We start from the raw sequence: 16,492 nt of genomic DNA, 5'->3' as shown, positions 1-16,492 counted from the left end.
GGAACTGAAGCAGAACAACAATCTATGAGTATATTAAACAAGGCTAGCTGTGCAGACGCGCTCATCAATGATGTGTGTATTCTGTTTGGAATATGTTAGCTGTGTAAGTGAATTTCGCCAAAATTAATGCATTTGTTCTCTGTAAAATGCGAGTATCACGGTCGGCTCATATGCACCAACTCCCTGTAATACTGCAACTGACTAGCTATTCAAGAATGGTCTCCTGTCTGACTGCACTTATACTTTAGCGTCAACCTATTTGTCTGTAAGGACGACGATTCACGCCAACAACTCATCAAAAAGCTAAATAAAAGATGGACAGTTGCACTTAAGACTGAAGGGGAACGACAAATTGCACTTTGTCTACGCAGGGCCCCGCTTGCGTGGGAGGCGAGCACCTGACCACCCATCTAAGCAGGCGGACAGGATAAGATAAACTACATAAGATATAAAATAGTTGTTATTTTTAAATAAAAAGAATAAGTATTATGAAAAATTGGTAAATGTTAGAGAATATAAGTTGTTTTAAAATGGCACTGTATTTAATACTTTAAACTTACAAATGTAGACTAGAAAAAATGAAAACAGTATCATTTTTTGGGCTGAAATTCTCAAATACGACACGGCTCGTCCAAAATAAGATACACAAGTGTGATTGATATTCACACTAAAGCGAGAAGATTCAGGTCTTATAAATGAGATAGAGAAGACACAGAACGATACATACTGTGTAAATGGGATTTTTTGTACGGGGTAATGCTAAGATATTTATTGCACGAAATTTGTGTCAGAGTGAACTATAGAAATTTCATTACTTGTCATTCCTATTTTTCACGCTACGAAGTCAACCAGCAATGGATAGCAACCGTTTAAAGTTATACTTAATATATTAAAGCCAATAAAAAGGCAAGAGATACGCAGGAGAGAAAAACTGTCTTACATTTTTTTATCGACATGAACATTATACTTAAACACAAATCAGATTCGCCGTTTGATATTTACCACCTCAAAGCAACAATAGAAACGGCAATTTCCCTATCACATGACTCTTATGAAACAATGTTGAAAAACAATGTTGCCCTCATCCACAGACTTAAGAGGTATAAATTCTACGTCATTTTCCAGTGCATTTTATATGGTACAGGCTGATCTGTAGCTGTATGAATACCTCATCTCTTCTCGAAAATTTGACCAAGATTTAATCTCTTCCACCTACATGTGCTGGATCTGTCATTACAATAGTATCTAGTTTGGATACTTCAAAGGAATCGACATCAACCATGCTGTTGTCACTCAAGACATATCGAAATCAGAATCAGTCTCCTCAGTTTCCTTTCTTTGTAGTGGACTTCCCATAGCTTTGGTCGCAGGCATTGCTTTCTGGCTGTACTGCTTTTAGCCTACTTTTGTTTTAATTTGTTGCTTTTCCAGCAATGACTTTACTGCTGCAGGTGTGGTCTCCCAGGGTTGTGTGGCTGGGGTATGGGAAAGGCGGAAATCCGCGGTACACTGCTGTGTGGCTGGTGGCTGGGCCAGAGGAAACAGTCTGTCCCTTTTGGGAATCAAATGTATCACATTTTGGAATGGTGGATATATTTAAGGATTATACTGGCTGCTTAATAATTTTCTCCATATAATAAATATGACAATAATGAATAATTCAGCAGAGTGAGCACAATTTTCTGTATATGTAACACAAATTTGGTGGTTGTATTGTCAATGTAGGCGTAAGTGTGGCAAATGTTCTAGAATTGTGTGCATATTTATATTCAGTCTGAATGTGCTCTTTTTCAAAATTATTTTTTACCTCCAAAGTGAAGTTTCGAATGGAGAAATAACTTATGATTAACGATTCCTAAACGAGAGCAGCATAAATAACTGAAAGAACATTATTTTGTGATAGGTGTGGTTTCTTATGAATAGACTGAGTGTATAACATATTTTGGAAAATTTTCACCGTTTCGGTTAAAGGAAACCTTACCCCACTCATGAGACGGTCCCCGAAGATTCCGCTTTTGAATCCCAGCCAAGCAAGTCTGAGAGTGGAAGGTCCGCCTTGCATCGTGGTGTAAGAAGAGCGTTTCTTTGTCTTATTGTGTTGTATTCATTCAAATGTGAAAGGTTATACCCAGTATTATATTTCTCAGATGCACTTAGTACAGCAACAGCTCTACCCGTTTAGTTCTGAAGCCGAATAAGATGCACTGACACCCCTACGCTGTGGAAAACCTCTATTGAGGACCGTCGTATATATGGTATGGGTGGGAAGTCGACTGTACTTGCGAATCGTTGCCGTGGGTTCAGAAACGGCACCAGCCAGAGAGCAGGCAAACAGCGATTTGTCTGGATTGAAAGCAGCGCAGCGTGCTTATTGCTGGCATGAACAGTGGTCCTGACCTTCATGTCGAAGCCGGAAGGGCTGAGCCACTCGAAGAGGAAGATGGTGAAGGTTGCCGCCTGGATCGCCACGGCGCCCACCAGCATCCACGACGCCGTGTCAAAAGGCTCTGTGGAGAACAAAAACAAATGAGAGTTAGTACACGATACTGGCCACGGGCGTCTGGCTGATGCTACACAGGATGTGGTCAAAAGCGAAAGACTTACAAGTAAGAGTTTGCGATATCGTGAAATAACAGTTAGATAAATTTAGGTAGTCTGCACGGTTTCCAGCTTACGGTACCGTTTATGAATATCTATATAAGTAATAATTTTAATGTCTGTTTGTAGAAAGTCATATATTTTCGAAAGTTCTTCATCGATTGGTTTGAAATTATGACACAACTTTCCATTCGAATACGAGCGTGTTTTTGTATAACTACTGGAGCGCCGTATGGTATATGTTGTTGTTGTTGTCGTCTTCAGTCCAGAGACTGGTTTGATACAGCTCTCCAAGCTACTCTATCCTGTGCAAGCTTCTTCATCTCCCAGTACCTACTGCAACCTACATCCTTCTGAATCTGCTTACTGTATTCATCTCTTGGTCTCCCACTACGATTTTTACCCTCCACGCTGCCCTCCAGTACTAAACTGGTGACCCTTGATGCCTCAGAATATGTCCTACCAACCGATCCCTTCTTCTAGTCACGTTGTGCCACAAACTTCTCTTCTCCCCAATCCTATTCAATACTTCCTCATTAGTTATGTGATCTACCCATCTAATCTTCAGCATTCTTCTGTAGCACCACATTTCGAAAGGTTCTATTCTCTTCTTGTCCAACCTAGTTATCTCCATGTTTCACTTCCATACATGGCTACACTCCCTACAAATACTTTCAGAAACGACTTCCTGACACTTGAATCTATACTCGATGTTAACAAATTTCTCTTCTTCAGAAACGCTTTCCTTGCCATTGCCAGTCTACATTTTATATCCTCTCTACTTCGACTATCATCAGTTATTTTGCTCCCCAAATAACAAAACTCCTTTACTACTTTAAGTGTCTCATTTCCTAATCTGATTCCCTCAGCATCACCCGACTTAATTCGACTACATTCCATTATCCTCGTTTTGCTTTTGTTGATGTTCATCTTATATCCTCCTTTCAAGACACTATCCATTCCGTTCAACTGCTCTTCCAAGTCCTTTGCTGTCTCTGACAGAATTACAATGTCATCGGCGAACCTCAAAGTTTTTATTTCTTCTCCATGGATTTTAATACCTACTCCGAATTTTTCTTGTGATTCCTTCACTGCTTGCTCAATATACAGATTGAATAACATCGGGTAGAGGTTACAACCCTGTCTCACTCCCTTCCCAACCACTGCTTCCCCTTCATGTACCTCGACTCTTATAACTTCCATCTGGTTTCTGTACAAATTGTAAATAGCCTTTCGCTCCCTGTATTTTACCCCTGTCACCTTCAGAATTTGAAAGAGAGTATTCCAGTCTACATTGTCAAAAGCTTTCTCTAAGTCTACAAATGCTAGAAACATAGGTTTGCCTTTCCTTAAACTAGCTTCTAAGATAAGTTGTAGGGTCAGTATTGCCTCACGTGTTCCGATATTTCTACGGAATCCAAACTGATCTTCCCCAAGGTCGGCTTCTACTAGTTTTTCCATTCGTCTGTAAAGAATTCGCGTTAGTATTATGCAGCTGTGACTTATTAAACTGATAGTTCGGTAATTTTCACATCTGTCAACACCTGCTTTCTTTGGGATTGTAATTATTATATTCTTCTTGAAGTCTGAGGGTATTTCGCCTGTCTCATACATCTTGCTCACCAGATGGTAGAGTTTTGTCAGGACTGGCTCTCCCAAGGCCTTCAGTAGTTCTACTGGAATGTTGTCTACTCCCATGGCCTTGTTTCGACTCAGGTCTTTCAGTGTTCTGTCAAACTCTTCACGTGGTATCGTATCTCCCATTTCATCTTCATCTACATCCTCTTCCATTTCCATAATATTGTCCTCAAGAACATCGCCCTTGTATAGACCCTCTATATACTCCTTCCACCTTTCTGCTTTCCCTTCTTTGCTTAGAACGGGGTTCTCATCTGAGCTCTTGATATTCATACAAGTGGTTCTCTTTTCTCCAAAGGTCTCTTTAATTTTCCTGTAGGCTGTATCTATCTTGTCCCTAGTGAGATAAGGCTCTACATCCTTTCATTTGTCCTCTAGCCATCCCTGCTTAGCCATGTTGCACTTCCTGTCTATCTCATTTTTGAGACGTCTGTATTCCTTTTTGCCTGCTCCATTTACTGCATTTTTATATTTTCTCCTTTCATCAATTCAATTCAGTATTTCTTCTGTTACCCAAGGAGTTCTACTAGCCCTCATCTTTTTTCCTACTTGATCCTCTGCTCCCTTCACTACTTCATCCCTCAGAGCTACCCATTCTTCTTCTACTGTACTTCTTTCCCCCTTTCCTGTCAATTGTTTCCTTATGTTCTCCCTGAAACTCTGTACAACCTCTGGTTCTTTCAGTTTATCCAGGTCCCATCTCCTTAAATTCCAACCTTTTTGCAGTTTCTTCAGTTTTAATCTACAGGTCATAACCAATAGATTGTGGTCAGCGTCCACATCTGCCCCTGGAAATGTCTTACAATTTAAAACCTGGTTCCTAAATCTCTGTCTTACCATTATATAATCTATCTGAAACCTGTCAGTATCTCCAGGATTCTTCCATGTATACAACCTTCTTTTATGATTCTTGAACCAAGTGTTAGCTATGATTAAGTTGTGCTCTGTGCAAAATTCTACCAGGTGGCTTCTTGTTTCATTTCTTACCCCCAATCCATATTCACCTGCCGGCCGGGGTGTCCGAGCGGTTCTAGGCGCTACAGTCTGGAACCGCACGACTGCTACGGTCGCAGGTTCGAATACTGCCTGGGGCATGGATGTGTGTGATGTCCTTAGATTAGTTAGGTTTGAGTAGTTCTAAGTTCTAGGGGACTGATGACCTCAGAAGTTAAGTCCCATAGTGCTCAGAGTCATTTGAACCATATTCACCTACTACGTTTCCTTTTCTCTCTTTTCCTACTGCCGAATTCCAGTCACCCATGACTATTAAATTTTCGTCTCCCTTCACTATCAGAATAATTTCTTTTATTTCATCATACATTTCTTCAATTTTTTGGTCATCTGCACAGCTAGTTGGGATATAAACTTGTACTACTGTGGTAGGCGTGGGCTTCGTATCTATCTTGGCCACAATAATGCGTTCACTATGCCGTTTGTAGTAGCTTACCCGCATTCCTATTTTCCTATTCATTATTAAATCTACTCCTGCATTACCCCTATTTGATTTTGTGTTTATAACCCTGTAGTCACCTGACCAAAAGTGTCGTTCATCCTGCCACCGAACTTCACTAATTCCCACTATATCTAACTTTAACCTATCCATTTCCCTTTTTAAATTTTCTAACCTACCTGCCCGATTAGGGGATCTGACATTCCACACTCCGATCCATAGAACGCCAGTTTTCTTTCTCCTGATAATGACATCCTCTTGAGTAGTCCCCGTCCGGAGATCCGAATGGGGGACTATTTTACCTCCGGAATATTTTACCCAAGAGGACGCCACCATCATTGAACCATACGGTAAAGCTGCATGCCCTCGGGAAAAATTACGGCTGTAGTTTCCCCTTGCTTTCAGCCGTTCGCAGTACCAGCACAGCAAGGCCGTTTTGGTTAGTGTTACAAGGCCAGATCAGTCAATCATACAGACTGTTGCCCCTGCAACTACTGAAAAGGCTGCTGCCCCTCTTCAGGAACCACACGTTTGTCTGGCCTCTCAACAGATACCCCTCCGTTGTGGTTGTACCTACGGTACGGCTATCTGTATCGCTGAGGCACGCAAGCCTCCCCACCAACGGCAAGGTCCATGGTTCATAGGGGCCGGGGGGAGGGGGGTATGGTATATATAAAAATAAAAAAGGGATATTCGTTTGTTCAGAATCTTAAATCTTCGAAAGTTCTTCATCAGTTCCTTTGAAATTTTGACACAGCCTTGCATTCAAATATGCGCCTGTTTTTGTATTCCTAATGGAGTGCCATATAGTATTTGAATGTATATTTTATATAGCAAATAAACAAAAATGTATATATATATATATATATACATATATACATACATACATATATATATATATATGTATGCGTGTGTTTGTGTGTGTGTGTGTGTGTGTGTGTGTGTGTGTGGCGCTCCCGTAGGTGTACAAAAAACGCGCCTATTCGAATCCAATCTTGTGTCAAAATTTCAAAGGAATTAGTGAATATCTTTATTTGTTTCAGACATTTAAGATTCAGAACAAACCAACATGAGATTTTTGCTAGAAGCGTATCCCAATTAAATATTACACACACACACACACACACACACACACACACACACACACACACACGACACAAATATGGCGCTCAAGCAGTAATACAAAAACACGTGCGTATTCGAATGCGATGTAGTGTCAACATTTCAAAGCAATTGGTGAAGAACTTTCGGAGACGCCTCCAGACACGTCATCAGCCTGGAATCTCATCGAATGGAGTAGAACAGTCATCAGTGACGAGTCCCGCTTCGAATTCAGTTTCGACGATTTGCGAAGACATGTCTGTGGACGCCGCTGACTGCGATGGGATTGCAACCTTAATGTCCTCCGCCATATGACCCAGCAACAGGGGCGATGATCTGTGGTGCGACTTATTTCCATAGCAGGGCTCGTATAGTTGTTATCTGCGGCACCCTTACAGCACATCGGCACGTTAGCGATAGTCTACGACCTTCAGGGCAAGCCATCCTGGGCTTATGTTTCAGTAAGATACTGCCCGCCCTCACACGGCAAGAATTTCTGCTTATCTTCGTGCTTGCCAAACCCTACCTTGGACAGCAAATTCGCCGGATCTTTCCACGACTGAGAAAGTTTGGAGAATTATGGGAAGGGCCCCCCAACCAACTTGGAATTCTGACGACCTACTGCAGCAATTCGACAGAATTTGACACGATGTCCTTCAAAGGGACGTCCAACAAGTCTATCACTCAGTATAAAGTTGAATAACTGTTTACATAAGGGCCAGATGTGGACCAATGAGGTACTGATTTGCTCAGTTGGTGAAGCTCTTACTCTCGAATAAATCCTCCAGATTTTCTGAAACTGTCATCATTTGCTTGTCTGTACGTATACATCACATCTACATATTTACGTTCCATTCGCATAATTCCTTAGCGGTGCCTCGTTTTTTCTTCTATTAGAGTGTATATACACACAATGTACCTCTCCAAAGGGTCGTCAGGCGCATTTTCTCTGATGTGTCGGAGATATGTGCAATTTAGTTTTTGCGATGCGTAGCTGGAGGCACGGCAAGGAAATATTGCTCATGTCTTTCATGCGACGTCAAGTGTCGCAGGAAGCGTCAGTTTCTTTCACTTTACAAACAAAAGGGTTTTTAAAGTAGAATTTTACGTGCTCATTCGATATACATGTCCCAAATTAGACTAGTGCGATATTCGTGTTATCGATATGCATTGACAGGGAAAGTAAAACATGAAGAATAGCCAGTACTCCAGCAACGACTGAGTAACAGTGCAGTTGCATGGAGATAACTGTTAGCACGGGCAAAGGCGATGGGGTTGCTGCTGGAATACTGATTATCCTGAGAGACACCAAGTATATAAACCTTGTTAGCAAACAGGGAAGTTGTATTTATGGATTTGTGGCTTAATGGCTTACAATTAGATCTACTACATTATCTGAGTTTGTAGTAACAATAAACAACGATCAAGGTCAGAGACAGAGGGCGAAAGGAGATGTACATAGTGGTGGGAGACATAGGAAGCGGAAAGGAACGGATGGATAGAGATGGGAGGTAGGAGGAGGAGATGGACACAGAAAGGGCAAAGAGTAGATGTGTAGGGAAGCAGCCTACTCACGCTGTAGTAAATTCACATCAGTTTCCATTGTGTGCCAGCCAGTCCGCTGTAACTAGCTCTGACGTCATAAATGTTGTGCAATACCTTAAAAATCAAGCAAATGACCTAAAACTTTTCTAGCACGTCAGGAATAATACTAAATTAATGTGTGTTAAATATCAGTTCGATAACTTCAGCCATTTTCGAAATTTGGACGTTTTTCTGAAAAAATCATTGGCGCAACAGAAAAGAGCTAGAGACTTCAAAATTTATATTTAGATTCATCTTTCATAATGATTTAATAAAAACAGTACTTTGGATTTCACAAATTAAGATTTTAGTGGAAATTCATGATTTTGTGGTTTTCGTCTCAAAACTGAAGGAAGCAAGATAGATTAAGTAGGCTAGTAAATAAGGCTAGGATGTTTAGATTTAAATAGGTTGGAGGTCCGCTATGACTATGAAAATGTGAAAAGTTTCTTTTGAATACCTATAAAATTATAGCGATAGCGGACCTCAAAAGGGCCAGTTCAGAGCTCATCTACTGCGTGCAGTGTAATTAAATTAATTCTCTCGCCTAAAATATTTAACTTAGCCACGTCAAAATTTTATTATCAATACTTACCTGCGTGCTGAATGCACGTTTAAATTAAGAGCTTCATCGGCCATCAGCAAAAGAAGCTATAAATTATTATGTAACTTGAAGTGGTGCGTTACTAGCCCAGCGGCTAGTCGGGAGAGCCGATTTGATCAGGCGTTCCCTTAGCCGTCCACACCGCGGATTTATATATAAGAACGCTGTGCGAAGAAGCAAGGCCCCAGTTCTCTCCAGACGCTGAATGACACGCCATCTGTGTCGGGAGTCGCGTCGCATCGGTATCACTGCTACAAACAGCCTCGGGTGCTGTATTAAGTTACTAGAGATACGCGGAACCATGAAAACATTTCAAGTGAAGTGTTAATTCTGGGATGATTTTCATTATCTAGCTTCAGTTTGCGTATTGTCGTATTTTCACGTGCCGTCGCGGGACAGACATTCTACCAAATATTTAGCGTGGCGTTTGATGAAATATTTTCATCAAATTATGGCGAGCATTCTTTTTAACATTTAATTCGGACATTTATAGTTGCATCAGCGCATTAGACTCTGAACTGCTCTGTTAGTTAGGTTGTAGGGATACTTGTGTTTTTTATCAGTTAATTTCAGAATATACTCAACTATTTTGGAAAACTGATTTTGATTAGAAATCCCGGACAATCTCCTAATTCCTCAGAGCTATAAGCTGCAGCTATAATGGTATTCTCAGATGAAGTGGGCACTAGGATCTCTAATTACTGGCTCCACATTTTGTTAAATCACTTTCCGGGTGCTAAAAAGTAAATAGAGAGCCAGTGTTGAGAACGGCGAAAGACAGCATTAACAACATTGTAAAAGCCAGAAACTGATTCAACATGCAAGCATTTATACAGCAATAATTATTTTTACAACTTAACCGCCGCCCCACAGATGGACAGAGAGGGGACCGGGGGGGGGGGGGGCGGATGGAGATTAGGACGTATGTCTAATTCCGATTCATATTAAAACCGTGCGATTTCTCTTTTCTTTCTTTCTGTCTGACCAAACGGAGCGACAGCAACGCGGGGCCGCAAACAGCTACTGAAACTACATGGGTGAAGGGAGTACTTTATGTTTTTTCAGTGATTAGAGTATCGAGTCAAATTTACAAAGAAACTAACTTGTCAGTATGACGCTGCACAGACTTTGGTCTGGAGGCAAGCACTGATCCGGTTGGGAAGTGTGGCATAAAATCATTGTATTCTCTCCTGAGGCAAGCTGACCTACAAGAAATGCTGGATTCTGAATACTGGAACGGTGTTGACGTTCAAGCTACTCCCACATCTATCTAGGAGATATCTGCTCACGAAAGTATTTCAACATCACGCAGGAAGTTCATAGAGACACCTTCCACGTGTGGACGAACTCTGTCCTGTTGAAAAATGGTCTCACGATACTGTCACATGGGAGGTAACACATAAGGACGCAGGATGTCCGTGACGTACTGTCGTGCTGTCATGTTTCCCTCGGTTACTACAGGCCGTGACCTGAAGTTACACCCGATGGCTCCATGACGATAGGAGTAACACAGCTCTGCCTCTCCAAAACGTTGAAAGAATGGAACCTATCCCAACGTCGCTGCCATAGTCGCTGATGATGTTCGTCCGGGGTAGTGCAGAACAGCTATTCATCGCTGAACACAATATGACGTCAATCATCAGCAGTTAAGGCTTCTAGGTTACAGTACCACTCCAGACGCAGCCGTTAGTGTTATGGCATTAGCGGCAGCTTACACAATGAACGGTTATTTCCCAGTCTGGCTGCTGTTGATATCGGACTAATGGTGCGCAATGACACAGAATGTAGCCGGGAGTCCATTACTTGTAACTGGATGGCAGTTGCAGATGTGCTTGATGCACAGTACAACGATCCTTACTTGTGGTAGTCGAACACGGTTCACCAGAACCTCGACGACGAGAGCGCCTTTTTTCACGTTCCCACGGACTTCACATTGGGCTATTGTCACATACAGATGCTCCACAAAGCTGGATGCTTCGCGATTCGATCAGACGGCTGAATGAATATCCACTATGAGGCCCCTTTCAAAGTATGTCAGCTGGTGATAACGCTGCATCACCCATGTAACGAGTGGCAAACGGTGCCCATGTGGTGCATCAGAGGGAATTTACCGCAGAACCCATAGCTAAGTGCTCTGCATTATTCTGATGGCTACTAGCGATCCACGAATGGACGTATTTCATAGAATCGAAATGGATGTGATGTATTTTCCGAATAAATCTGATGACGGAGTGTTAATTTCAAAACCCATCAGTAACCAACATCAGTAGAGCGCAGACTGAGTAAGTACGTTATTTTTCATGTCATACGATAAATGTAATTTATACTAAAGGAGAAAATATAAAAATGCAGTAAATGAAGCAGGCAAAAAGGAATACAAACGTCTCAAAAATGAGATCGACAGGAAGTGCAAAATGGCTAAGCAGGGATGGCTAGAGGACAAATGTAAGGATGTAGAGGCTTGTCTCACTAGGGGTAAGATAGATACTGCCTACAGGAAAATTAAAGAGACCTTTGGAGAGAAGAGAACCACTCGTATGAATATCAAGAGCTCAGATGGCAACCCAGTTCTAAGCAAAGAAGGGAAGGCAGAAAGGTGGAAGGAGTATATAGAGGGTTTATACAAGGGCGATGTACTTGAGGACAATATTATGGAAATGGAAGAGGATGTAGATGAAGATGAAATGGGAGATACGATACTGCGTGAAGAGTTTGACAGAGCACTGAAAGACCTGAGTCGAAACAAGGCCCCAGGAGTAGACAACGTTCCATTAGAACTACTGATGGCCTTGGGAGAGCCAGTCCTGACAAAACTCTACCATCTGGTGAGCAAGATGTATGAGACAGGCGAAATACCCACAGACTTCAAGAAGAATATAATAATTCCAATCCCAAAGAAAGCAGGTGTTGACAGATGTGAAAATTACCGAACTATCAGTTTAATAAGTCACAGCTGCAAAATACTAACGCGAATTCTTTACAGACGAATGGAAAAACTGGTAGAAGAGAACCTCGGGGAAGATCAGTTTGGATTCCGTAGAAATGTTGGAACACGTGAGGCAATACTAACCTTACGACTTATCTTAGAAGAAAGATTAAGAAAAGGCAAACCTACGTTTCTAGCATTTGTAGACTTAGAGAAAGCTTTTGACAACGTTAACTGGAATACTCTCTTTCAAATTCTGAAGGTGGCAGGGGTAAAATACAGGGAGCGAAAGGCTATTTACAATTTGTACAGAAACCAGATGGCACTTATAAGAGTCGAGGGGCATGAAAGAGAAGCAGTGGTTGGGAAAGGAGTGAGACAGGGTTGTAGCCTCTCCCCGATGTTATTCAATCTGTATATTGAGCAAGCAGTAAAGGAAACAAAAGAAAAATTCAGAGTAGGTATTAAAATCCATGGAGAAGAAATAAAAACTTTGAGGTTCGCCGATGACATTGTAATTCTGTCAGAGACAGCAAAGGACTTGGAAGAGCAGTAGAACGGAATGGACAGTGTCTTGAAAGGAGGATATAAGATGAACATCAACAAAAGCAAAACGAGGATAATGGAATGTAGTCAAATTAAATCGGGTGATGCTGAGGGGATTAGATTAGGAAATGAGACACTTAAAGTAGTAAAGGAGTTTTGCTATTTAGGGAGTAAAATAACTGATGATGGTCGAAGTAGAGAGGATAATAAAATGTAGACTGGCAATGGCAAGGAAATCGTTTCTGAAGAAGAGAAATTTGTTAACATCGAGTATAGATTTAAGTGTCAGAAAGTCGTTTCTGAAAGTATTTGTATGGAGTGTAGCCATGTATGGAAGTGAAACATGGACGATAAATAGTTTGGACAAGAAGAGAATAGAAGCTTTCGAAATATGGTGCTACAGAAGAATGCTGAAGATAAGTTGGGTAGATCACGTAACTAATGAGGAGGTATTGAATAGGATTGCGGAGAAGAGAAGTTTGTGGCACAACTTGACTAGAAGAAGGGATCGGTTGGTAGGACATGTTTTGAGGCATCAAGGGATCACAAATTTAGCATTGGAGGGCAGCGTGGAGGGTAAAAATCGTAGAGGGAGACCAAGAGATCAATACACTAAGCAGATTCAGAAAGATGTAGGTTGCAGTAGGTACTGGGAGATGAAGAAGCTTGCACAGGATAGAGTAGCATGGAGAGCTGCATCAAACCAGTCTCAGGACTGAAGACCACAACAACAACAACAACGAAAGTAGCATTACCATGAAGTCACTCCCTATCTCAGCTTGTTCTCCATCTGTAATTACCACGACGCTGGAGAAACGTTAAATCTTTTATCTTCTGTCCTTCCCAGCATGTCGGTTCCGAGTTATACGACATTTCTTAAACTCATAGTATATGGAGCTAGAGATGTGAAATTCCGGTCGCTGGCGGTCAACAGTGACAGGCAATTCAACGAAAACAATACTGTGATGCTGGTACTTGCCCAGTTGCAACGTAGATGTCATTCTCACCAGCAAACTCGGTTGATCAGTACCGACTAGACCGATTCCGCAGCTGAGTGATCGGAGCGGCTGACTGCCTTGTTGAAGGACCCGGGTTCTATTCCCCGTACTGCTAGGAATTTTCCTGGCTTAGAGTGCTGGACAGGGTTCCACCAGACTCGTGATGGCAACTCAAGTTGCTATTTTGTTTAATATTTTTTTTGAGACGTCAGTCTTCTGACTGGTTTTATGCGGCCCGCCAAGAATTCCTCCCAAGTGCCAAGTTCTTGATCTCAGAGTAGCACTTGTAACCTACATCACCAATTATTTGCTAGATGTATTCCACCCTCTGCCTTCCTCTACAGTTTTTAACCTCTACAGCTTCCTTTAGTACCATTAAAGTCATTCTATGATATCTCAACAGATATCCTGTCATCCTGTCCCTTACCCTTGTCAGCTTTTTCCACATATTCCCTTCTCCTATTGTGCACAGAACCTCCTCATCCCTTACCTTACCATTCCACTTAATTTTCAACATTGGCCTGTAGCACGCACCTCCAAATGCTACGATTCTCTTCTGTTCCGGTTTTCCCCACAGACCGTGTTTCACTAACATAGAATGCTGTGCCCCAAACGAACATTCTCAGAAATTTCTTCCTTAGATTAAGATCTATGTTTGATACTAGTAGAGCTATCTCGGCCAGGAATGCACTTTTTGCCGGTGCTAGTCTACTTTTGAGTCCTTCTTGCTCCGCCCAACATTGGTTATTTTACTGCCTAGGTATCAGAATTCCTTAACTGCATCTGTTTCGTATTCATCAATCCTGAATTTAAGTTTCTCGCTGTTCTCATTTCTACTACTTCTCATTACTTTCGTCTTTCTTCCATTTTCTCGCAGTCAGTGTTCTGTACTATTTAGACTGTTCATTCCATTGAGCAGGTCATGTTATTCTTCTTCACTTTCACTCAGGATAGCAACGCCACCAGCGAATCATATCATTGATATCCTTTCACCTTGAATTTTAATTCCACTCCTGAAGTTTTCTTTTATTTCATTGCTTCTTCGGTGTACAGATTGAACAGTAGGGGTGAAAGATTACACCACTGTCTTACACTCTTTTCAATCCGAGCATTTCGTTCTTGATCGTCGACTCTTATTATTCCCTCTTAGCTCTTACACAAATTGTATATTACCCGTCTTTCCGTATAGCTTACACACTATTTTTCTCATAATTTCGAACATGTTGCACCATTTTATACTGTCGAACGCTTTTTCCAGCTCAACAAATCCTATGAACGCTTGATTTTTCTTCACTCTTGCTTCCAATATCAACCACAACATCAGAATTACCTCTCTGGTGCCTTTACCAAATGTTCAAACGTGTGTGAAATTTTATGGGACTTAACTGCTAAGGTCATCAGTCCCTAAGCTTACACACTACTTAACCTAAATTATCCTCAGGATAAACACACACACCCATGCCCGAGGGAGGACTCGAACCTCCGCCGGGACGAGCTGCATAGTCTGACTGCAGCGCCCTAGACCGCTCGGATGATCCCACGCGGCGGTGCCTGTACCTTTCCTAAAGCCAAACTGATGTCATCCAATACATCCTCAATTTTATTTTCCATTCTTCTGTATATTATGCTTGTCAGCAACTTGGATGCATAAGTTGTTAAGCTGATTGTGCGATAATTCTCGCAGTTGAAGATCTTGCAGTCTTCGGAACTTCGTGGATGATATTTTTGCGAAAGTCAGATGGTACGTCGACAGACTCATATACTCTACGTACCAAAGCGAATAGTCGTTCTGTTGCCACTCCCCCAATGATTTTTGAAATTCTGATGGAATGTTATCAAAACACTAATATACCAATAAAAGAAACTATTGATATGATTAAAAAATAACTTATTAAAACATAAAATATGGACGCAGAAGAAGTTACAGAGTTCATAGATCTATTAGAACACACATTTGCTTTTAACTATTGTTCTTTCAACGGTAAAATCTATTTTCAAAAGATTACCTAGCAATGGGTAATTCCCTAGCCGATACCATAACAGATATCTTTGTTAATCATATTGAACTACAATGCTTTGAACAAAACCCGGAAATTGCTAATAAAATCATCTACTATAAGCGATAGATACACTTTTACTCTTCAATGGGACCATAGATGAAAAAGATATCCTGAAAAATTATTTAAATAGTTTACACCCAAAACTGATCTTTACAGTAAAACATAAAATTCATAAATGTATAAACTTTTTAGATATAACCATTACAAACACAGAGAATAGACATCAATTTGCAATTTACAGAAAACCAATAACAACAGATGTCATTATTAACGCCAACTCGTGCCATCCATCAAGACAGAATAAAACATTCTTCCAGCCAATGACCAATAGACTAAATAAATTACCACTCACCACAGAGGAACTACAGAAAGAGAGACTAATATTGAAGTAGATTGCTAGTGTAAATTGTTTCAATCCCAATGACGTTAACTTCATGTTTAATAAGATACAGGATACACATAGTGCACCTGAATACGGTCATCGAAAAGACTCCAAAATGACATACATGGGGTATATCTCGGATAAAATAAACAAATTATTTAAAAATACCGAGCTCACACTAGCATTTTTTTATCAATAATCAGCTTCAAAATAGACTCAGACACAATATTAATCAAAAAAATAACACAAAATATCAAAATTCAGGAGTATACTAGTCTTGCCTAATCTTTACTACTGTGATGTAGTTCAACATGGCACAAATAGTGAAAATTCGAGATGCCTCGAGCTAGTGATGAATGCTTGCGCTAGATACGTATGCAATATACGGTTGTATGATCATATCAGTCCTTCATACTCCCAGCTAGGTTGGATACGCCCACATAAGGCACGCAATCACCACACGATGTGCTTACTTCATCGATTTCTTAGCCACTGGTTCCCCCAATACTTATCTACTCACATCAAACACCTATCATCATTCCACAACCGCAATACCAGATCGGATACGTCTAGCATCTTGGCTGTACCTTTACATAACACAAAAT

At 41.0% G+C, this 16,492-nt stretch overlaps 1 protein-coding gene across 1 annotated transcript in view; it reads right to left on the bottom strand.

The window, feature by feature from the left end:
- The window catches only part of LOC126474415 (glutamate receptor ionotropic, NMDA 2D-like), a 580,517-nt gene that overhangs the window by 230,033 nt on the left and 333,992 nt on the right, over window positions 1-16,492 (bottom strand). The window contains exon 5 of the mRNA XM_050101884.1: window positions 2,398-2,507. Within this exon, the coding sequence (XP_049957841.1) occupies window positions 2,398-2,507 (110 nt within the window). The remainder of the gene's footprint in view (window positions 1-2,397; window positions 2,508-16,492) is intronic.

The sequence above is a fragment of the Schistocerca serialis genome, chromosome 4 (genome assembly GCF_023864345.2).
Source record: "Schistocerca serialis cubense isolate TAMUIC-IGC-003099 chromosome 4, iqSchSeri2.2, whole genome shotgun sequence".
NCBI lineage: Eukaryota > Metazoa > Arthropoda > Insecta > Orthoptera > Acrididae > Schistocerca > Schistocerca serialis.
This window is presented reverse-complemented; position numbering and strand designations above follow the sequence as displayed.